Genomic DNA, 24,948 nt, shown 5'->3' with positions numbered 1-24,948 from the left:
TCTGGTAGTGCTTCCCCTGCACGACGAAGCACAGGAACTTGCAATGTTTTACGTGAATGGGGACATGGAAGTATGCATCCTCCAGATCCAACAATGACAAAGTCTCTCTCCTTCAGTTGGCCGAGCACGTGCTGCAATGTGACCATACTGAATTTCTTATGAACTTGTTGTGTCGTCGTATGTTGAGAATGGGCCTCCAGCCCCCAGTCTTCTTTCTTAGCAGAAAGTAAAGAAACTCTGGAGTCGATTTGGAACCAGCTCGATCGCCCCTTTTCTGAACATAGCTCGAACCTCCAGCAGCAGCCGAGAGGGATGTGTTGTTCCTGACGGGTGCCGGTAGTATTCATGGACATTTTTGCTGAAACTCCAAAGTGTGTCCGGGGCGAGAGCGTCCAGCACCCATCGATCGGTGGAGAGGTTTTCCCACACGCTGATGAAGATCACCAGCCGGCCTCCCACCGGGGTGCAGGGGTGGGGGCCGATGTCCTGGCCGGTTGAGTCCTGCTTGGAGCCCGGCGCGCCACCCTGGGAGTGTTGACGACAGCGGCCACCTCCGAAGGACTTGGAATTACGCCTTTAGGCTTCCTGGGTCGTGGAACAGAAGGGTTGGCAACCATTCAACCGTCTCTGCGTCGGCCTTGATGACCTGAAGAGATTCATCGACTGCCTTGCCGAAAAGATTGTCTCAGTCGAACGGCATGGCCAGGACCCTTTATGGACACTTTTTCCTGCTTAGCCTTCTCCGGTTTCTCTCACAGCTTCCCTGAGGTAGCTGACTTTCTCTTCGATGAAGAGCTGGAGCGATGGCTGAAGTTGAGGCTGTTGGAGACGATCAATGCACCCCGACTGTCGTGGGGCCCGCTTGCGCGGCGTCCCCGACGGAAGCAGGCTTGCGGTGCTTGGTCTTGTCTTGGGCACCCATAGATGAAGCGCCCTCAAAGGACTTAGAAGCCCGTTCTGGCTGGCTGGATCCAGATGAGGGATTCCCCACATGGACCACACAGGGTAGAGGACCTGGCTTTGAGCCACGGCGCCAGTCGGACATGCCGATCCTTCATCGTGCTCTTGAAGAAGCCACGTCAGATCTTGCAATCTTCTTCCTTGCGCGTCGGGTGAAGAAAATACAGGCCCTGGGAATGCTTGTCATCCGTGAAAACATTGTGCAAACCGCAGCTGGTGCAGAGCTTGAAGAGGGAAGCCCCGTTCTCCTTCTCCCCAGACATGATCTGCGGTGTAGGCCTAATGGCCTTCTAGAAACTTCCAAGAAGAAAAAACGATATTGCCATTGAGGGGCTATGAAAGATGCCGAAAAACGGGTCCTCGCTAATCAGATGAATAAACGATGGAGCACACAGGCTCAATTGAACAAAAATAGGGTTTTACTAGCAAAAAAGCACAAAAAACTCGGAATGCTCGAAGACTGAAACACGAGGACTCCCAACACTTTAATGTGCAGTAAAAATCTGAAGTTGGCTGCCAGAGGAGTGGCTTAGGGAGAGGGCAGTCATTGGCCGGGGCAGTATGTCCCAGAGCTCAGTGATTGGTTTATAGGAGAAAGACAGTTTATAAACGAAAGTGGAACTGTTTTTTTTCTTTTACAGAGGACAGGGAAAATTCATGAGCATGTGAATCCATGCCAGATCCCATGCTGGAGAACAGACATTTTGTAGGATTAACCAGTGTTTAGAGGAGGTAAGCAGGATTAACCAGTGTTTAGAGGAGATAAGCAAATGGATGTCAGCAAACCAGCAGCAATTAAATCCAGCCTTGTTTGGACCACAGCATCTTCTCAGGGCAGGAAATTGCCCCCAGGATTTTCACTGTTTAGGGGCTGTTCTTCTATATGCCCCCAAGAGAAAACATCTTGGTTGTATTTGGCAAATTAACCTTGGAAGTGAAAGCCAGGGCAGTGCCAAGGTGCAGGCAGTTTACTCCTTGCGTATGCTTCGACAAGTCTTGCCTTATGTTCCGAGCAGTGACCATGCCATGGTGGTGGGGTCACTGGTAAACTCACATCTGGACTATTGTAATAGTCTTCTTGCTGGAATTCCCACCAAACAACTCCAGAGATTGCAAATGGCACAGAATGCAGCAGTTAGAATGACTTGTGGCCTAAAAAATATGATCATGTCTCTGGTGCATGCCACTCTCTTCATTGGTTGGCAGTGGAAGACAGGATTACATTTAAGATCGCCTGCATCATATATAAGAGCCTTAAGGGGCTTATCTCAGCCTATTTGGTAAATAAGCTTACTCGACATTAACCGTCCAGGCTACTGCGTTCAGGGGTCCGATGGTTGTTGAATATAATTCACGATGTGTGACTAGGGGTGACAGGAGATTTGCAGTCTATGACCCTCGGATCTGGAACAGCATCCCCCGAGAAATCAAGTCCGAAGTTTCGTAGAGCTCTGAAAACCTTACTTTTTAAATAATGTGACCTCTAGATGTCCCATTTCTATTTTTGTCTCCCTTACCAGTTGACCTTTTTTCGAATTTTTATATGTATTTTGTGCTCATCTCTCGATACCATCTGCGCATCTATATGATTCAATTCGTCCTTGTGCTCATTTATAAATAATTTAATACAATTTTAAAAAGAGACGCCCCTTAGTGAGACTGGATTCAAACATTCAAATAGAAACACTTGTACCATCTTTGAGAATTGGTGTGTTCATGAGGACGAGTGTGTATGTACTTCTTTTCTTCCTCCACCAAACACTCAGAAACATGCAAGTTCATGCTGGCTGTCTCTGGAAACTCTATGAAGACAGGTGGTATTTGCAAATGTTTTGCCCGAATTAACTAAAATGAAGTTTTTGTTAAACAAGAGCATTATGGTAGCTTGTGTTCTGTCACGCCACATCATGTCCGGTTTTGTTGCGTCTCATTTCCAATGAGATGTCGCTTTGTATGAAGGCCTCAAATCAAATCATGTGCATAAGGTGTCATTCCAGACCACTTCTGCATTTGTGCCTTATCCTGTTCATACCAACAGTATTGTCCTTTGAGGATGCTTTCATCATTATAATTTAGTTCTCTCAAATTGCACTCAAGTGGCATTTTTACCTGTTCACTACATGTTATATCCAGTTATATTATGTGAAGTTTCAATATGTCATTTTGCATTAATGGCAAGGTGCTATGAAGCACCCATTAGGTGGCAAATAGCACTCCCCAAAACACCCAAATAAAAAACAGAAGCAGCACTCAGTTTATGAAAAGGGTGCCATAATGCCCAAAGATAGACCTGAAAATGTAATCTGGTTAGCAGACTACACCCCTATATTTACCCTGCAGTGCTTAGAGACCATGACAATGGCAGTACACACCATACAAAGTCAAGTAACAAATGTCTTGTGTGGCTGTAAGAGCCAAACATGAGCAGAGCTTTCAAAATCCAAACCTGAAGTCCTGCTTCCCTACCTCAAATATCACAAGTTCCATAACAGCCACCATAATACTGGTAGATATAGCACAGTGAGAACCATGTGGGTAACTCAAGCGCAGCAATCTCACCTCGGAAACAGGACAATGCTGTGCATCATTGGTTCTAGATGCCAGTTGGATTGTCTCGGCCCTTCAATCCCTCTGGTTTACAAATGAAGTACCATTAATGATGGCGATAAGGTACATCAGTCTCAAAGTGCTCTAAAACTGGATTCCTGGTGACTGTGGTGCTACATAAAACACCAGAATTATTATTTGCACAGGATCCCAGACTTTAAGAGAGGAACCAGGCATATGAGCCAAGCATGCACTATATAAACTATCCAGCACACTTTCTTTGCTTTAGTTTCTACAAATGCATGATAATCTTTGGCTTTAACGAGCTAGACTATTACTGTAAGGGATGACTTGGAAAGTATGCAAATCCCATTAGAAACTAACCCGATAGATATATAAATCTTTAAAGAAACATTTAAGCAGAGATGGCGACTGTAGCTTTGTTTTCCTCAGACTGAATAGAAGGTAACAATGCAAAGTATTGTTAGTCTAAATGATTTTAGATTTGCAACTGTACTTTCCAGGCTTAAAGACAAACAAAAGAAAACTATGCAATAAAGGTCACTAGCATATAGTTATTTGACACAGGCATGCAACTAATTATTCACAAAGCAAAGGTAGCTAAAGGGGGAGGTTATTTCGTGACTCAGTTGTATTGTCTTTGAAGAAGGCTCAACTAGTCATCTTACACTGCAGTGCAGACCCTCAGCACCACGTATAATCTTAGGCAGCGATGCAGACCCTCAGATGCAAACCTTAGCTTATTGCTAATTTGATAACATGATGCAGACACTCAGCTTACACCTCATCTCTTACTGTGATTGGGTAAAGATTAAAAAGTTGATTGGAGCTGTCTGAGGGGTCGAGGGTAGTGAGGATTTCAAAACCCACATGGGCGAGACCATGTGCAGACAGTCAGTACAGGGAGTCAAGAAGAGGCCGGTCCCCCACAAAAGATACTTTGAAAAATGTATTCAATCTTTTCCAGCACAAGCATGCACAAACTGCCTTGCATAATCACTACGCTGTAACTTTAAACTCCAATCGAGCTAGAGCAAGCCAATTGGTCCAAACTAGACTGACCTCCAAGTAGCTAGCCCACCCCTGGTTACAGCTATCCCTCTTCAATGATTACCTGTCAGACTAGATTGCACATTGTCAGGTTATTCTAAACATATGGTCCTGTGACATCTGAAATGTTACTGTATGATGATCTAACGAGCATAGGCCTTTATCGAAAGAGTCATGCACAATATTAAACAAGATCTAAAAAACGAAAAACAAAACCTGTAACTCCTATCTGGACCTTTATGATGAGTTCCTAGCCGCTCCATTTTATTAGTTTGTTCAAGTTGAATACATTATGGTGATTAAAACATTTCTGATTCTTTATCAAGGCCACCTAATTGCCTTATTCAGAGTCCTGCATTCGATTTGTTCATGGTGGACTCTCTAGATCTATGCATGCCATTTCTCAATTATGCATTATAGTTAAAGAACATGTTCCCACCCCTAGATAACTGGTTGTAGTAAGTCAAACAGTCATTGTTGGGCTGTCCTTTCAACAAGAAATAGATTTGGCAATCTCAGTCCAGTTCCTAATGATGGGTACATACATCTACTGCCACCCATAAAAAAAGAATTACCATCACAATTCAATGCAACGTGACAATTTGAATGGCAGCGTCAACTCACAGACCATAAACATATTAAGTAGAGAAGACAAATATTTTCTTATGCGTGGTCCATCCAGACAAGGGTGTTAAGAAAAATCAATCAATGCGAGGAGCTTCTACTTTGGTCTGTGGATTTGCAGAGCAGGTCTGTGTATACAAATGTTCTCTTGTGGCACCGAGCAAGAGGACTACAATACAGATGCAAATGTAAATCATTTGTGAACAGCACATTTGGAATGAACAGGTTCAACAGACTTCAGTATTTAACATTATAAACACTCCTCAAGTCCTCACTCCACTAACAAATGAGAATAATTTTTTGTAAGGGTTACAAACCTGTTCTGAAGCAGACAGTGGAAGTGGCAGGGATCCCAATTCCTTTAAAAATTTGTTTGTATCCTTCGCAATCTGATTTGTCGAATGCTGAATCTGCTGGCTTTAAAATAAAAAATACAAAAAAGTTACCCTGTGCAGTTAAGCAGTATCAATCACTGAAGGGTAAACACTAATCATCACGCCTTTGCCCTTTCCATCAAAGGATCTAAAGTAAAACATTTGTCAAATCGCCCACATTCAATTATTAGTGATACAATACAGCAATAACAGCTGTGGCAACAGGCTGGATCAGCCAGTAATGGGCCCACGTTAGAGGCTTGAACAAAGCAAGGTCCTTAAACACGGGCCCTGCTGCCATTATCGGTTGATAAACATGCTGCCGCAGGTGTTACTGCTATTAGCACCCAGGGTTGCTAATAGCACGTTTTTTGTAAAAATAAACCCTGCGACTGGCGTGCATGCATGCGGGTCACAGCAGAGGCAGTCATAGAAATACACCTCAAGCCAGTCTTCCATTTCTAGGATGAAGGTCTGGCAAAGAACATGGAACGAAGGTGGTAAGCGTGTGAAAGAGGGACAGTGAAGGAGGGAGAGTGGTGGCCTATGAGGGCTGGCGGGGGACTGGAAAGATGGATGGAGCTGGTGTGTAAAGGCGCCAGAGCACCAGCTCTCAAGGACATGGCAGACCCTGGAGCGAAGGTGCCGGCCTCAAGCTGGAATGCAGACTTCTATAACAGGATTCATCCCACATTGTTTAGCGCCCGATTGGCTGGTGCCTTCTCCCCCAGTGTCAAAGCCAAGAGCATCTGCTATCACCAATTTGTGTATTTTTTTTTTAATTGATTTTCTTAGATCAATAGTATAAAATTGATACAGGCCGTAACAATTTAGAAAATGTGAACTAATACAAAAGGATCAATAACAACGGTTATCGGTTTTAGAAATGAGTGTATATAGAAAAGGAATGTTAAAAAAAATCTGGAAAGAAGAGGCATGCAATAAGGAAAGGTAAATCGAGATAGAGACTTGATGCATGGAACCAACACCTGAGGTTAGAGGTATGAACATGGAATAGGATTTTAAAAAAGGTGCATCAAAGTAGCACAGCAGATGTAGATGAGCTCCAACCAATCCCTTAAAAATATTTTACCCGGACAAGAAGAGGACAAAGAAGGAAAGATAGACCTATAGGGGGGGGAGCGGGACAGGAGAGGACGACGAGAACAATGAGCAGCACACTAGCCTGTTATACTCAATAGAAACGTGGAAAAATAAAATAAATACAATAGTAAAAATGCTCTGCAAGAAAATATTAGTAAACAAAAGGACACAGATGCCTGCATCATGCTTCCTCTCAACGCTCTGTCAGCAGTAACAGCAGAGAGTGCCACAGGAAGAATCCTCTAATATTATTGACTGATCTGATGTGGAGCATTCAGGGAAAAATGCATCTTTGAACGTTGCATGTATTACAAGGTCCATACACCTGGTTTGGGATAAGGTCAGAGGAATAGCCAACTGACAAAATCCCAAACACTGTAATAAGTAACGAAAAAACGAAAATGTGAGGTTCAAATTGATGCAGTGAAAGGTATTCCACTGCTACCACTATACACCAGCTAGGTTACAAATGTTCTCGAAGGAGGCGATAGGTGAATGCTCTAGGTGTGGTATTGCAGGTGCTGGGTATTTCCACATGATATGGGACTTTCCACTAATATTACCCTTCAAGACGGAAGTGTGCAAGCTTTTGTCCGAGAAGACGGGTAGGAACATTGACCCCCTCCCCTATGTAATACCTATTCCATGTTTTTGAACGCTGTTTGACAAATGACCCGTTTGACCTTTTCTCCATCCTTGACTCCCATCTCCTTTCCCCTCTCCCTTCCTCTCCTACTCGCTCTTCTGGCTCCATTCTTGACCTTATCTTCAACTCAACCTACCCCTCTTCTACCATCTCTACACGACCTATCTACCTCTCGGACCATGCTTCACTCTCCTTCTCCCTTACTCCCCTTCCCCATACATCTTCTCCTATACTCTCCCCTACCATCTTTTCTTGACGTGACCGTCACAACTTTAATCTGTCTCTCCTTCTCGACACTTGCTCTTCCTCTCTACCCCCACTCCCCGATTTCTCTTCCCTTTTGACCAGTGAAGCACTATCCACTCTTTCCTCTTCTATCTCCTCCACTCTTGATCTACTTTACCCCCTCTCCTCCTTCCTTCCTACTCGTAAACCCTCTCAACCAAGGCTCTCTCCTTAACTTCTCTCCATGCATCGTCTCCTTCGACGCCTACCCCCTGACCCTTCAGCCTCTTCCACCCTTGCTCCTTCTGACTTTGTAAACTTATTCGCCTCCAAGATTCTTTCTTTTTATCAAAAAATTAACTGCTCTTCCTACCCCAGCCTACTCCCCCCTCCCTATTCCCCTTCAAGCTGCATGTCTGACTTCTCGTCTGTCTCCCCTTCTGTGTCCCTCCTCCTGTCCAAAGCCCACCCCACGTCTGCTCCAACTGACCCTCTCCCCTCCCTTCTTATCCCCAAGATCTACCCTCTTCTTATTACCTACTTAACTTCCTTCTTCAACACCTGCCTTTCCTTAGCCACCTTCCCCTCTGCATTCAAGCATGCCACTATCATACCTACTCTGAAGAAACCTTCTGCTGATCCCCTTCTTACCTCTAACTTCTGTCCAATCTCTCTTCTCCCATTCCTTTCTAAACTACTTGAACGCCTTTCCTATTCCCAGCTCTCAACCTTTGTCACCAATCTTTCTCTCCTACCCCCCCTCTCAATCTGGCTTCCGACCTAAACACTCTCCTGAAACTGCCCTCACTTATATCCTTAACTCCCTCCTCTCTGCCCAATACTCTAAGTAATCCTCTGTCCTTATTCTCCTTGACCTTTCTGCTGCTTTCGACACTGTTGATCACCCCCTACTTCTCAACACTTTCTTCCTTGGTTTCAAAGGCTCTGTTCTTAACTGGCTCTCCGCTTACCTCTCCTCCCACTCATTCACTGTCTCCTGAGGTGGCCGTTCCTCCCCTACCCTCCCTTTGGAGTACGGCTTATCCCAAGGTTCGGTTCTTGGCCCTTTCCTATTCTCTCTCTACACCTCTCTCCTTGCCACCGTTATCTCTTCACTCGGTATTTCTCACCATTTCTATGCTGATGACACCCAACTCTTCCTTTCTTTCTCTTCTTCTCCTCCAACCTCCACCTTAAACTCTCCTCCTGTCTTACGGCCATTAAAAACTGGATGTCATCCTGCTTTCTTTCCCTCAATACGGATAAGACTGAAGTCTTATTTTTCCCCTCCAACACTATTCCCCCTCCTTCTCCTCCACCTTTCATTCACTTTCCCCCCTCTAATATTCCTATCTCAGCCCACACTCGCAATCTAGGCATTCACTTTGACCCCTCCCTCTCCTTTTCCCACCATATTTCTTTTACCTCTCGCGCCTGTTGCTACCACCTCATTAATATTTGCAAAGTCTGCTCCTCTCTCACCTTCCATGCTACTAAACCTTTAATCTCCTCCCTTATCTGCTCTCGCCTCTTCTACTGCTCCTCTTTACTCTTTGGACTACCTGCTTCTCACCTCGGCCCCCTCAAATCTATCTACCATTCTGCCGTCCGTACCCTCTGTCTCCTTGCCTCCCAAGACTCCATTTCTTCTTCGCCTTCCTCCCTTGGCTGGCTTCCCTTTCACTCCCAACTTAAATTTAATTTCCTCTGTCTAGTCTTTAAATCTCTCCATGACCTTGCTCCCCCTTATCTCTCCTCTCTTTCTACACTCCTTCCCGATCCCTTCGTTCAGCTGACCACTTCCTTCTCACTGTCCCTTCTTCCCTGTGTGCCTCCTCCCATTTCCGCTCCTAGCCCCCTGCAATGGAACGCCTTACCTCCCTCAATCTGCTCTATACCTGCCTTCTCCTCTTTCTGCACTTCCCTGAAATCTCTCCTTCTCCACTCCCCTCCCCTGCCCTCCATGAAACCTTCCCCTCCTCTCATTCTCTCTCCTTCGCTCGAATCTTCCCTATGATCCTCTACCTTCCCCTTCCCCTCCCTCATTCTTACCCTTGTACCCCCTTCTGTTTCCCTCCTGCTTCCCTTCCTCACCCTTCCCTCACAGTTTAATTGCTCTACTTACTGTTTTGTTAGTTTGATTCATGATTGTAAATTACTTCTACTGTTATAATGTTATATGTATTCTGTTGTTAATATGTAAAGCGTTTAGGATTATAGTGCTAAATAAACACAATAAATACAAATACAAATGAGCAGGTTTGTGGGTCTGTGCTTTCTGCAAGCCAAGCGCTGTATTCTGCTGCTATGGATAAGTGCACAGATCTCCACCAAGGATCACTGGCTTCGCTCGGAGTAACACTGGTCCTTATGCATCCTGCCAGATCTTGACCTTAGGACATATAGGGCCCATTTAAAGCGTACCTCCTGCAGACAGCACCCTCACAGAAAACCCCAGAGGTTTACAGTCTTGCAGGCTCTGAGCTTGGCAAGTTTGATGGCTGAACTTTCACTTTGTTTGTTGGTCTACTAGGTAAGCTAGTTTGTGTCCCTTCTGAGTCCGCTTCAGCCGGAAGTTAACTACGCAAGTTAAGTAAGTTTGTTCTCACCCTAGATATGTCGAATGATAATGTATGTAATGTATGATGCCAAGTGTGCTAATAAAGAAAGTTGTAGAAAAAATGCCTTGCCGCAATAAGAAAACCTGTTTTGACTGGCTGCTCCAATGCAGACCAGTCCAGACACAACACTTATGTTCGCTTCATCATAGATGATCAGTAAAAAACGCCATACCATAGTAAGATATTATAGCTAGACTGGCTTCAGCTAGTCATGTAATAATGCTCATCATGCCTGCTTTATCATAGATGACAAGTAATAAATATCATGCCACAATAAGAAATGGGAAGACTGATTGTATCAAAATGCCAGTGTAGCCATGTAATAGCACTTTACCATGCATGCTTTATTATGCTTTAAAAGCAAGCAGGAGAAGTGTTATTAAGTGCTTAGACTGGTATTTTGGTGTAGTAAGTCGAGCCATTTCTTACTGTGGCAGGGTTCAAAATTGCTGGTAGCTGTTTAGCTCCTGCTTAAAGCATAGGAGAGCCTCGTAAGATTGAACCTAACAGCTACCAGGCTCCCCAGGCCAACTGGTGCCTTACATACATATAGGGTGTTAACTGAGTATTTGAAAATGTTAAAGATGAATTAGGACAGATCTAACACACATTTATGCATAATGGATCATAATGGGGTACTAGCTCCAGGTTCCCCTGTGGTAGCTCGTGCCTACTGGGTGATGCCCGATGACCAGGAGCTGGTTTTAGCTCCTGCTCACTGAATCCTAATTTCGAGCCCGGCTGTGGCATGACATGTTTTACTGCCCATCTATGCCCAGTCTCTCAGCAAGGTGGAGGCCAATCTTGGGCCCTAACACTGCCATACATGAAAGTTGATTAAGGCAAAGTAATAGATGGCCTCAATAAAAGAGAACTCGCCTATACATTTTGTTCAACCATACATATTGGCCACTAGCAGTGGCAGAGCACATTAAAACCCAAATGGGTGGCAAGTACACTTACACATTTTTATGTAAAGGGTGGCTTCCCTGATCGTAGCAGTAGGGAATACCCTATTCAAGACTAATGAGGGCAATGGGTACAGAGTAAAAAAGTCCTAACATATTCCTCTAAATCCTCTAAATCTTTCCTTCAATAGTGTCGAATCGGCTTCAAGTATGTTCTAAGCCGGAATCCATTCCATACAACAAAGTGGGAACCAATCTAGTACTGCAGACCTGAATTGTACTCTTTCATGCAAAAAAAACCAAATCGCCTAGTCAAGGTCTTAACTACTCACAATTTAGACAAAGTCTTTGTGGCTGTGAATTCCCAGTTGGCCTGCTCGCTATTGGTACTATGGAGTAACATGTCTAAATACACACATGAATTGACACATTCCAAGGTAGTGTTAAATGGGCAACTAGTGTAAGGACATGTTCACCTCCTACCAAAATACGTTATTTTGGTTTTCGGCAAGCAGTGACATTGTGTTGTACTGAAAAGGTTTATTGGTCTATTGGTCGACAGCATGGTTGCAAAGAGAAGAGAAGAGAATATCTAGGTTGGAAGGCTGTGTGGAACGTAGATGCTGTTTTTCAGAATTGTCGACTGGAATTAAAACCAGGATAAGGGTGTGCAAAAGATGACTGACCATATAAAATGGTCACTGCTTACGGTGTGCAAGTAATACTCGGTGGCAAATGTGATCCAGGCTTTTACATTTTTTTTTAAAGTGGTTATTTGGAAATGTGTTTGATGGTATTAGATTGTACGGTTGACATTCATATGTTTAAGTGTGAAAGAAATAATGCTTGTTTTTTTAATTTATTAGAGGCCTAGGAAGAAGAGCAGGTAGACTCGGGCCAAACTGATGCCACTTGGTAGCAACTAATGTTTGAGGTTGCTAATGCTCGTCCCAAGGTTCAGAATCACGATGCTGATGCGCAGTGGCCAGAATTTAAACTGAAAGTCACCAGCGAGCCATGGAAAGTAACAATGGATCATTGGTACAGCACACAACGTCCACCGGAACTGAAAGACAATACAGAAGATGCGTCATCATTACTTGCCTATCCTCTCACCCAAGACACGCCCTTGAAACAATTTCTGTAAAAGTAAGATATTTTGTTCCCTATTTCCCCAATACATTCAGAAAATCTCGAAATTTCACAAATTTAAATCACTGAGGCACTTTCAGAATTCATTGACGAGTTGCATGACCCTGACTTCACCAAGAGATATTGCGGAGGACCTATCCACCACCGTAGAATCTCAAAGCACTAAATCGCAGTAGGATTGGCTATTTAGAGTACTAAAATACATTGTTTTTGACAGCTGCCTGATACAGATTAGGCAAATTATTAAATGCAACTATGAGATACGTGGAAGGATTTGTGGGGACCATTGGTGAAGTTTACTCGAGACGTCAAAAGGCACCAACCTGAAGATCAAGGGGAGCGGTGTGCACAACCATACACATCGTCATGGTCCACACAACTCATTCTTGGAAAAGTACCTGCTGGAAATGTACTTTGTTCTTGTGCTCTGTTGATCAGTGTTTCAACGTTTATTGAGATCTCGTTCTGTACATTTGTTGGACTTAAGTTTAAGGATTAGTGCGCTCTAAAATATTGCTTTAAAAAGATGGGCAAAAGTCTAAAACATACTTTAAACCTATTTTTTATAAATGTCCCAATGTAAACGCTTTGAGCAAACGAGGCTTAAAGCGTTTACATGAGAGCATCCATTTTGCCATTTCAGATAGCCTCCTCAGCTCTGCCCTGGCGGCACTAAACAAGCAGCTGAGGAGGCTGCCTTCACTTTAATTTTATGTTTTCGGTGCTCCCCAATTCCAGGGAAGCACAGAAAACGTACAATGAAGGCAAAAAGCAAAGACGCAGCAATTACAAATACAACCTTGTTGTATTTGCGATTGTTGTGGTTGGAAAACCACGGAAATCATAAATACAAGAACGTTGTATTTCTGCTACAGCGGCTTTCGTCCCCCAGACCCCAGGAGACAATGTGAAAGCCGCTGCAGGCAGAAACAACGCGGTTGTGTTTTAAAACAATGCGGTTTTTCTTTCTAAGTTTCTCAGGCTCCCCCGGCTCGGAGGAGCACGAGAAACTTAGAAAGAATACCGCAGCGTTTTTAAATACAACGTTTTGAAAGCTGCGGTTTTCTCTAAGTTTTCCGGGTTCCTCCTGCCTGGAAAACCTAGGAAAAAAATGCAGCTAGTGCTTAAGAAATTAAGAAATAAGCAGTTACCCAGATGCAGCTTTCCTGCCTGCAGTCTCTGGTCTCCGACCTCCAGCACCAATGAAGCAAAAGCCACACAGTGGTAGCTTTTGTTTATTACAGCTGGCTGGCTTTTGCTTCATTAGTGCCGCAAGGGCAAGCACAGGAGTCATCCATTTTAGAAAATGGATGCCTCCTAGTGCTGCACATTTTTTCAGTTTGAGCTTCATTTGCTCACCACTTTACATAGGGACTTTGTTTAAAAATATTTTTTAGATATATTTTTGATTACGGCCCATCTTGTTAGCCAATAATATTTTAGAGCGCACTATTCCTTAAATTGTTAAAGCTGCATACTACAAATATCAAAGACAGTTCTTGTTCTCCCGCTATTGGTCAGGCCTGGAATCTAGAACAGAAAGCCACAGACAATCCTCTTGCAGACAAAAGGGTCAGACTTGTTGGTGATGGACAGTGCGACAGTACTGGATTTTCGGTGAATTACTGCACTTAACACTCCCAGGACATGGACACCCAAAGATAATGAATTCTGTCGTGGTGTAAGTGTCAGAATGTACCTCTTCTGTAGCCATGGAGAAAATGGTTTCAACAAATCCATTGAACTTCTACAATCAAGGGGATTGCAAATAGAATTGATAGCCACTGACAGTCACGTGGAAATAGCAAAGGTAATGCGAGAGCTGCTCCCGCACATCAAGCATCAATTTGATGCATTGCATGTTGCAAAATCAATAGCCCAAAAATAAAATCACAGCTGCTGGTAAATAAAGAAAAAAGAAAAGAAAAAAAACGTAGTTTTAAAATAGTCACTTCCCATCAGCAAAAATCTATGGTGTTTTTAAAAAAACATGCAAGGTTTCCGTCCAGAATCTAGTTGAAAAGTGGCCTTCAAAGCTCCATCATAGTTCAAGCATACGCTCATGGGTGGATACCCAGCATTTTCGCGAATGTTTACATGGACGTTTGAGTGAAGAGCACAATCCCAAGAAAAAGTGGTTGGTGCATGGCTCCCCTCCTTACATAGTGCTACAAAAGATTGTGTGCGACAAAACACAGATTTGAAGGACCTAACTGAATCATGAGATAAAGGGAGAAACACAGACTACCCCTGTCTACTGTGTATCTATGAAAGTATACGCCACCCACTCTATAACATTCAGATGATTATATAATTCTCAAAACATTGTCAGAACCCCCAACACAGAGTTCTTGTATTTGTATCAAACAAACATGTTAAATAATTTATTTTATAACAATCATTTTATACACAAAATATAGTAACAGAACATCACTAAAAATATTTCAAGGGTTAACATGTTGACTTGATTTTCTTACTATTTCATCTATTCACAGTTTTGTGTTTGTTTTCAAAATGTCATCTCAAAATTGCTAAATGCGAGTGAGTTTTTTCTCAAACCAATATGTCTTCCGGATGTTTTTGTCAACGCGTTTCGGCCTGTTTCCGTAGAATAAACCCCATCCTAGAATGGGTTTTTCCCGGAGGCCTTCGTCAGGACAGATGAGGATCTTGGTTTCTCGTTATTAATAAGTCTTCTAACCCTTTATCCTTCCTATTCGTTTTAGTAGACTTTACACAGGGACATCTTTTTGAATGTTCCCTTTTAATGGAGCCCCAAAATGTTTCCGGCATTTACAATGGTGTCTTATTTGATCTTAGGGCATGTCACAGCCTCATCTCCCGTGCGATTCCTTGTGATTAATTCATATGATATATATATGGGATACATTACTCACCGTAATCGTATTTCTGATGCTTGTATCTGCTTAGATTCACATGCTGTGCATGGGCCGACATCTAGTGGAAGCTGCGGAGTATTACAGTTTGTTTTTCGAAACTCGAAAATGGGAGTCGACACAGGGCATGCCAGCAATACTATCCCTAGTGTGACGTCCACTGTACCCAAGATCCCTCACGCGTCTAGGATCCTCAGATTGTATCTTTTCTGACATGAGGTAGCATGAGGAGTAGCGCGAGTACAGATAATCCAAGCAGATAGAAAGGTAAGACTACAAGCAACCATGCGCCTTCTCTCAGAGGGGAGGAAGGGTGGGTCGCATGTGAATCTAAGCAGATACAAGCATCAGAAATACGATTACGGTGAGTAATGTATCCCTTCTGAGGCTTGTGGAATCTGCTTAGATCACATGCTGTGCATAGATTAGCGAGCAGTACCTGAAGAAGGAGGTGGGATGTGAGAAGGGTCATGAGCAAATAAGTGTCTTAGAACCGCTTGTCCCACTTGTGTATCTGCCTTGGAATGGGTGTCAATACAGTAATGCTGAGTAAAAGTGTGAATAGAGCTCCAAGTAGCTGCTTTGCAAATGGTGTCAAGGGGTACATTTGCAATGAAAGCCAGAGTGGCCCCAATACCTCTAGTAGAGTGGGCTCTTGGCGTGAAAGGCAGAGTTCTTTCAGAGAGTGAGTATCACAGCTGGATACAGTTAATAATCCACTTCGAGATGGCACCTTTAGAGACGCGATCCCCCTCTCTGCCTGTAGCTACGGAGACAAACAGTTGGATCCGTTTTCCTTAGCGGTCTGGTTTTATTTACATAGTAGAGGACCGCCCTACGCACATCTAGGGTGTGTAGTTTCACCTCAGCCGAGCTTTGAGGGTCCTGGAAGAAAGCCGGAAGCTCGATGGACTGGTTTACGTGGAATTTAGATATAAACTTAGGTGAGAACCTAGGGTGTGTGCGTAAAACCAGTTTGTCTTTATGGACAGTAAAGAAGGGATCCTGCACTGACAGAGCCTGAATTTCACTGACCCTTCTTATAGAAGTAATAGCTATTAAGAAGGCCGTTTTATAAGTCAGGTGTTTGAGACTGCTTTTATGCATGGGCTCGAAAGGGGGGCCCATGAGCTTAGATAGCACCACATTAAGGTCCCACCCTGGTGGTGGGTTTGAAATAGGAGGGTGAAGTCTCTTTACTCCTTCCATGAAGGCTTTAACTACTGGTACTTTCCACCACAAGACCTTGTTATGGGAAGTGGTGTATGCCGACAGGGCTGCCAGGTGTACTTTCAGTGAGTTAAAAACCAACCCGCATCTAGCAGGTGGAGCATGTATGTAACAATAGTGGAAGGAGTGCAATCAACTGGGTTGATTTGTCTACTCTGGCACCAGATAACGAATCTCTTCCACTTGTCAAAGTAACAGTGCCTTGTGTTTGGTTTCCTAGATTCCTTTAGGATGTCCATACACCTCTGTGGTAAATTGAGATGTCCAAACTCTATGACTTCAGGAGCCATGCTGCCAGGTTCATTGAGTTGGATTGCTGATGCACTGTTTGACCTTGGTGCTGGGACAGTAGGTTGTACCAGGCTGGAAGTTTGATGGGCTCGCACACTGCCATCCTGCGTAGGTGTGGGAACCACGGTTGTCTTGCCCACATGGGAGCAACTAGGACAAGCGTCATCGACTCTCTGTTCATCTTGGTGACCACCTTCCTGATGAGGAGTTGGTGGAAAAGCGTATGCAAACATCCCTGACCAGTTCATCCACAGGGCCTTCCCCTAGGAGTCTGGTTGGGGGAACCTGGATGCAAATCCTGGGCATTGTCTGTTTTAGCTTGTGGCGAATAAGTCTATAGTGGGGAAACCCCACTGAGAGAAGATACCTTCTACGACCTCTCTGTGTAGAACCCATTCGTGTTGCTCTGGGAGGGAGTCTCTGCTCAGAGCATCCGCTAGGGAATTGAGCTCCCCTGGAACATGTTGTGATGACAGGAAGATGTTCCGTCTGAGTGCCCATATCCAGATTTTCTGGGCAAGCTTGGACAGATTTGGCGAGCGAGTCCCTCCTTGCTTGTTCAGGTAGAACATGGCTGTTGTGCTGTCGTCCGGATTTGCACTGACAGGTTTAGTAGGTGGGGCTCGAACGCTTGAAGCGCTCTTAATACTGCCAGAAGCTCTAGCAGGTTGATGTGGTTCTTGGCCACTGAGGGAGACCAGAGACCCTGAGCTGTGTGGTGGAGATGGTGAGCTCCCCACCTTGTCAGACATGCATCAGTAGTGACTACTGCCTGTACTTCAGGATCGTAAAAGGGTTTTCCCTGTGCAAGATTGTCTCTTGTCCACCAGTGAAGGCTTTGTACTAGTGTTGGCGAAACGACCACTAGATCGTCCCACTGACCACTTGCCGGAGACCACTGTTTCGCCAACCATTCCTGCATGGAACGCATGCGCAGGCGCGCGTGGGGGACCAGGTAAATACATGACGGCATCATGCCCAGCAAACGCATTGCTTTGCATACCGTTATTTGGTGACCGGACTGATATTGCGGAATTTGCAGTATTATATTCTGAATTCTTTCCTCTGAAGGAAATGTCAACCCCTCTTGAGTATCTAGGATTGCTCCTATGAACTGTTTGGAGGTGCTTGGCACCAGGCTTGACTTTTTCTCGTTGATTGAGAAACCTAACTCGTGGAGGAGGTCGATAGTCCTTTGAATGTTTGTTATGCAAATTACTGGGGTTTCTCCAGTTATGAGCCAGTCGTCCAGATAAGGGTACACCGGGATTGCCACCCTGCGTAGGTGTGCAGCCGCCACCGCCAGTACCTTGGTGAATACCCTTGTTGCCGAAGCTATCCCGAAGGGCAGTACCTTGAACCGGTAGTGCCGACTGTCCACCTTGAAGCGCAAGTACTTTCTGTGCGCTGGGAACATGGAAATATGAAAATAGGCATCTTTCATATCCAAGGTTGCCATGTAATCCCCCTTTTTTTTTTTAGGAGGGGGGGGGGGGATTACCTCTTGCAGCGTAGTCATACGAAACTCTTGGGGCTTGACATACTTGTTGGCAGGCCGTAAGTCCTATACTGGGCGCATTGTCAAATCTTTTTTTGGCACAAGGAAGTAAGTTGAATAAATACCCTTGTTTACCTGGTGTCCCGGGACGAGTTCTATCGCGTCCTTTGCTAGCAGATTGGCGATCTCCTCCAGGAGAATCTTCTGATGTTCTAAAGAGTGTACTCTTTGTCGTAGAGGATGGTTCCGGGGATGCTGCAGTAGTTCTATACAGTACCCTGCGGATACTGTTGACAGCACCCATCTGTCTGATGTGATCCCTTCCCAAGCCTGGGTGAAGTTGGAAATGCGTCCCCCTACTGGGGTTGCGTGAGAAGGGACCCTGAACTGAGGGTCACTGCTTTGGTGGAGGCGTGCCGCCTTCTTTACTGGGGCTCCCTCTGCCTTTACCACGTCCCCTCCCATTACCCCTGCCGTAACCCTGGGTAGACTGTTGGCTGTTGTTCCACTGTGTACCCTGCCCCTGGGAATAGTTTGATCCTCTCTGGGAATTTTGGCCGCGTGGGCGATGAAAATTACTATTCCCTCTCTGGTTAGGGGGTTTATTGGTTAACTGGCCAAGGGATTGGAGTGTCTCGTATTCGTCCTTGGCATTCTTCAGTGCGTCCTCGACCACCTTACCAAACAACAGATCGGCTTCCACCGGTTTGTCCAACAATGATGCCTGGGTTTCTGCCTTAAAACCAGACTGCCGTAACCACGCATATCTCTTGATAACAGTACCTTCTGCTATCAATCTGCCTGCGTTGTCCGCGGCGTCAAAAGTTGCTTTTAAAATGCAACCAGACACGGCTCTACCCTCGGCGGAAATTCATGCTAAAGGCCCTTTAAGGGTTCTGGTACAGAGGCTATGAGTACCGCGACTTCTTCCCACTGATGGCAGATGTAGCTGGCCAACAGGGTGGTGGAGTTTGCAATCCTTGCCCGATAGGCGGACGTTGAGGCTACCTTCCTGCCGAAACCATATAGTTTTTTGCTCTCGTCTGGAGGAGCTTCGGACGATGACAAGGGTGTTCCAGCCCTCTTACGAGTGTTAGTGACAACTAGGGAGTCTGGCTTCAGATGTCCTCTTATATAGAGAGGGTCACACTGGGCTGCCCTGAAAAGTTTTTCAACCCTGGGACTGACTGCTCTGGTGAGGTTCGGGTTCACCAGGGACGGGTCTATTCTTCGCTGAATAGACTTAAGGATAGGGATGGTCTGGGCAACAGGCCTCCTTTCTCCCACTAACGCCTCGGCAAAGTCCCTCTCTTCCTGGACACCGTGGGTGTCAATATGGAAATGTTCTGCTGCTCGTGCGAGAACCTCGTTCAGGAGGGGTTGGTTATCGACAGGGGAGTCGGTAACCGGGGCTTCCTTCTCTACCGGGGAATCTACTCTGTAGTTTTCAGGGTCTTCCTCTTCCTCTTCTTGGTCCTCATCATCCCCATAGTAGCCCGTCCCGGTTTGCTCTTCTATCATGCCAAAATCTTGGTCCTCACCAAAGGAAGTCTCTCCTTGATACAGTGAGTATGGCTGTGAGTATGGTTGTACCTCGAAGGGGTCTGTAGACCTCATTGGTGTCTCAAACCGGGGCTTCTTACTCGGGGGGGATAGGATCATTAGAGCCTGAGGGTGTAGCCCCTGGTGGATTATATGAAAGGAAATGGTCTGGATTTTTATCGTAAAAGTCTGCCAAAGAAGACATCCTTGACATGACCCTATCTATGTCATCACTCGACCATTTTTTGGAACTGGGAATGACTCTCAGAAAGTCTAGGAGATTTATCTTGAGTAGATTTGCTGGTTTTAGAAATATCAGCAGACCTGGTCTTGTCTGTTTGTTTAGGAGGAGAGGAGTGTTTCACAGGTGTGGAAGAGGGCAGGGGCTGCTTCTTCTGCTGTTTTCCCCCCTCCCCGGGAGTGGAAAAGTGTTTTCTCTGTCCCTTTGTGGTTCCGGAGGTTTTCGACGCCTGGCGTCGAGGATCGGGGGTAGAGTCCCTGTCCTTCGAACGTGGGGCCGCGCTGATCTTGTCTGTGGGCTCCGACTCTTGGGGAGCGGCCTGGGGGTGGAAGTCGTCTTCGTCCTCCGACGATCGAACTTCTGTTAGCCTAGGGAGTGAGACACTCTTGGCAAGAGTGGATGATTGCCTGGAGTCATGCGGCGATCTCGATCGAGAACGCCCAGAGGACACCGATTCGGACCGTTCTGTTTGTGCCTCTTTCCGATTGGACTTCGTGTGTTTTGTGTGAGTGGTGTGTGAAGCACTTGTGTCGCCGGGGGTCTTCCCCATAGCCGCCCTGTCGGACGACCTTCCGAGGTCAGGGACCTGCGCTCGGCTGTCTTTCGACGCCGTAATGCCCTCGCTGTCCGAAAGCACGGCGTTGCTGCCATCGCTGAAGGCGCCCTCCGCTGCCATGGCCGCCTGCCTGGCGTGGTGGGCCCAACGCTTCGTCGAACGGTCCTTAAGTGTCTTAGGTTTAAACCTACTACACGCTCTGCAGTTTGCTTCGGGGTGGTCCCTCGGCAAGCAGAGATTGCACGTAGCGTGCCTGTCGACCCAAGGGTATTTGCGATTGCACTTGGGGCAGAATTGAAAAGGGGTACCCTCCATACGCACCTTGAGGCAGCGGGCTGGTAAGTGTAGGAAATGTATAAGGTGTACCTATATACCAAGAGTGTAGAGTATGTGCAACCCCCCACTCTCCCTACTTGCAGGGCCGAGGCCAGAGGCCTTCCGAGGCACAAATCCGTCGTGCAAAGTTCGACGTTGGGATGGGGAAAGGATGTAATTAATCAATATTTAGCAAAAGTATGGCTAAGGCCAGGGGACTCCGCAAAATGCTTCCGACCAGTATGGTGGAAAAAAACAATCTGAGGATCCTAGATGCGTGAGGGATCTTGGGTACAGTGGACGTCACACTAGGGATAGTATTGCTGGCACGCCCTGTGTCGACGCCCATTTTCGAGTTTCGAAAAACAAACTAATACTCCGCCGCTTCCACTAGATGTCGGCCTATGCACAGCATGTGATCTAAGCAGATTCCACAAGCCTCCGAAATATATATATATATATATATATATTCTCATGCAGTCCAACCATGGTATCTCTGACCGCGTGGGACGCCGAGTGATTTAGAACTTGCATCTTGATTTCACAGAACTAACTGAATTATGCCACACTGGTGATTTTGAGGTTTTCCATAATACATGCCTAAAGTACACGCCTAAAAGGTTGCATTTCAGCATAGAAGCCAATATTAGAGCAGATGCAATTTGACTTTGTGAAAGATCCGACTCCGACTGTGCTGGCCATGCAAAATGCAGAGACGGACAACAGATTAGGTTTCCAGGGGCAGTCTATGCCACAGAAGAACAAGTTACTTCTTACCTGGTAACGTTCTTTCGATGGGATGTTCCTCCGACGTATTCCTTAGCTTGATAGATCATCTCCAGCTTGCTGGCCTCGGAATTTTTTTTTGCAGTACAGGGCGCTGCTGGCAGTAAAATTGCAATGTTTCCCTTCAAGAGTGAACAGAGTGCAACACAGCTTTGCCAAACCTAGTCTCTTGGCTAGAGGAATCCAGGTTGTAAAATCTTGTGAAGGTATGTGCAGACGACCATGAGGCAGCCGCACATATGTCTCGAATCAGTACCCCTCTTTGGAGGGCCAAAGAGGCTGCGATTCCCCTGGTTGAATGAGCCCTAAGATTTTGAGGAGGCTCTTTCCCTGCCAGTTTGTAACATTCCAGAATGGCTAAAATAATCCATCTGGAAATGGTTTGTTATTGGTAATCCCAATTTGTGCCCTGAGTAACCTACGAACAGTTGGTCTGCTTGCCTAATCCTAGCAAGTCTGCGGATGTAAAAGCTCAAAGCCCGCCTTCGGTACAGCCTATGCAGCCTTTCTTCCTCTTTCCCCGGATGGGGAGGGGGATAAAATGAAGGCAAGGTAATCTTCTGAGTGATGTGGAATTCAGAAACCACCTTTGGGAGAAAATTAGGCTTCACTTGTAGGACAACTTTATCTTTATGAAAAATTGTAGGAGGGGGTTTATAAGATAGTCTGTAATTCGCTCACCCTCCTAGCAGATGTTAATGCCACTAATAAGACAGTTTTAAGGGTGAGAAACCTTAGTGAACAAGAGTGGAGACATTCAAAAGGAGTATCTATCAGGAAATTTAAGACTAAATTTAAGTCCCATAAGGGAACTTGGAATGGTCTTGGAGGATAGACATTGGTTAATCCCTTCAGAAATTGTATTACTAAGGGTAACTTGAAATACGATGGTTCCTCTGCAGTGCGCTTGAAGATCGATAGCGCTGCGAGATAGCCTTGATAGTGCCAACCTGAAGGCCCGAATTTGCCAAATCAGAAGGTCCGGGTACCACGTTCTCCTGGCCCAGTCCGGGGCAATTAGGATCACGGCTTTCCGGAACCTTATCAACCTCCTGATCATTTGAGGAATGACAGGGACTGGAGGAAATGCGTACAGAAGTGGAAACTCCCAGTCCACTACAAACGCGTCCCCTAGAGCTCCTCTCGGGGGAAATTCCCTTGAACAAAACTGATCGCACTTCCTGTTGATGCTGGTGGCGAACAGATCCACTTGAGGGGTTCCCCAAAGGGTGAAGATCTGTTGAAGGACCTCCTGAGCTAGTTCCCACTCATTGGAGACTGTACTCTGCCTGCTCAGAGTGTCCGCTGTCAAGTTTTTCTCTCCGGCTAAGCGAACTGCCGACAGAGAGATTCCTTCTTGGATTGCCCACAACCAGAGCTGCATCGCCTCTCTGCACAGCGGCAGTGATCCTACGCCTCCTCTTTTGTTGAGGTAGTGCACGGCCACTGTGTTGTCCGTCATTATCAGGACATTTTTCCCCTGTACAGATGGCAGAAAAGCCTTCAGCGCTAGTCTGATTGCTCTCAGCTCTAACAGATTGATATGTAGTCTTGACTCCGATGGAGACCAACGACCGCTGATGGTCAAGTCGTTGGTATGGGCTCCCCACCCCATGAGTGAGGCATCTGTGGCTACTGTCATCTCCGGCCATGGTTGCCAAAACAGTTCTCCCTTCAAGATGTTTTCCTGGCAGGCCCATCACTGAAGGTCTCGAGCCACCTTGTCCGGAACCTGAAGGAGGTCCGTCATTCTCCCTGAGAATTGCGACCACTGAGTTCTCAGTGCCCACTGAAGAGATCTCATTCTCAGGCGAGCCTCTGGCACAAGGAAGATGCAGGATGCCATGAGGCCTAGCAACCTCAAAAAGTCGAAGGCTGGGAGACGTTGGGCATTTTGAAACTTGGTGACCATCTGCAGAATATCTTGGGCCCTCACCTCTGGCGCCGAGGCTTTTCCCAGGGAAGTGTCCAGGACCGCTCCAATGAACTGGAGTCTCTGTGATGGTATCATTTGTGACTTCTTTAAATTGAGGGAGAAACCCAGTTTGTGAAGGAAGTGGCAAACATAATCTAGCTGGATCTGAGCTTGTTCCGGAGATACAGCTCTGATCAGCCAATCGTCCAGGTAGGGGTAGACGTGAATCCCTTCCCTCCTTAGACTTGCAGCCACTACCAACATTAGTTTGGTGAAGACCCTCGGGGCGGAGGTCAGCCCAAATGGCAGAACTCGAAATTGATAATGAGAGTCGCCAATGGCGAACCTCAGGTATTTCCTGTGTTTGAGATGGATTGGCACATGGAAATAAGCATCCTGAAGGTCCAGAGATACCAGCCAGTCCTGGTGCCGGAGGGCCTGAAGGATCTTAGAAAGAATTACCATCTTGAACCTGTCCTTCCTGAGGAAATTGTTCAATTCTCGTAAGTTCAAGATAGGTCTCAGTCCTCCGTCCTTCTACGGTATTAGGAAGTAGGGGGGAGTATCAGCCCTTGTTCCTCTCTGCTACAGGTACCGGTTCTATGGCACCTTTCTGCAGCAGGTCTACAATTTCCTGCAAGAGGAGCGGATCTGGAACTTTCCGAGAGCTGTTCCCCGGTGGATGACTGAGGAATGCGTAGAAAAGGCAGGCAGTAACCTTGGGCAACTGTCTCCAATGCCCAAGCATCTGACATAATAGCCCGCCATTCTGTCAGATGTTGAGTTAACCTGCCCCCTACTGGTGTCTTGTGAGGAGAGTCCTCAGAGTTTTAGAGGTGGCTGATGCAGGTGCCGATGGTAAAGAGGTACCTGCTGCGGCTTTTGTATTTTTACCCCGTCCAACTCGGGTAAATCTTTTTTGACCTCTTTGAACCGACTGTCCTCTGCCTTTTCCGAATGCGGAATAAAAGCTAAAGGACTTACCTCTCCAAGAGGTTCCTGAGGGGCGATATGGCGTTAGGCGGATTGCAGCACCCAGGGATTTTGCTGCTGCTTTGGATGTCTGTGACTTTTCTCGGCTGTCATCCGCCTTCTTACCAAACAAAGAAGAGCCGTCAAAGGGCATATTTAAAAGTCTGGCTTGTACATCTGGAGCAAACCCAGACTTTCGCAACCACGCAAATCTGCGGGTTGTAGTACTTGCCGCCATGGCCCTACTGATGCTGTCAGCAGAATCAATGCCAGTTTGAAGGGATTCGCACATTGCGTCTTTACCATCCTTAATGATGTTTAGAAACGCTTCCCTTTCTTCTCCCTCTGGGAGGCAGTCAGCCGCTGATGAAGCACACTCCCAAAGTGTATGGCTGAACCTTGCGAGCGTACAAGTAGCATTAATAGATTTCAACGCCATGCTACATGCAGAAAAAAAACTTTTGTAGCCATAG

The 24,948-nt window shown here is 45.9% G+C and overlaps 1 protein-coding gene across 1 annotated transcript in view; it reads right to left on the bottom strand.

The window, feature by feature from the left end:
- The window catches only part of STX12 (syntaxin 12), a 727,233-nt gene that overhangs the window by 526,515 nt on the left and 175,770 nt on the right, over nt 1–24,948 (bottom strand). The window contains exon 3 of the mRNA XM_069623056.1: nt 5,520–5,619. Within this exon, the coding sequence (XP_069479157.1) occupies nt 5,520–5,619 (100 nt within the window). The remainder of the gene's footprint in view (nt 1–5,519; nt 5,620–24,948) is intronic.

This window comes from Ambystoma mexicanum, chromosome 11 (assembly GCF_040938575.1).
Source record: "Ambystoma mexicanum isolate Mex_15411 chromosome 11, UKY_AmexF1_1, whole genome shotgun sequence".
NCBI lineage: Eukaryota > Metazoa > Chordata > Amphibia > Caudata > Ambystomatidae > Ambystoma > Ambystoma mexicanum.
This window is presented reverse-complemented; position numbering and strand designations above follow the sequence as displayed.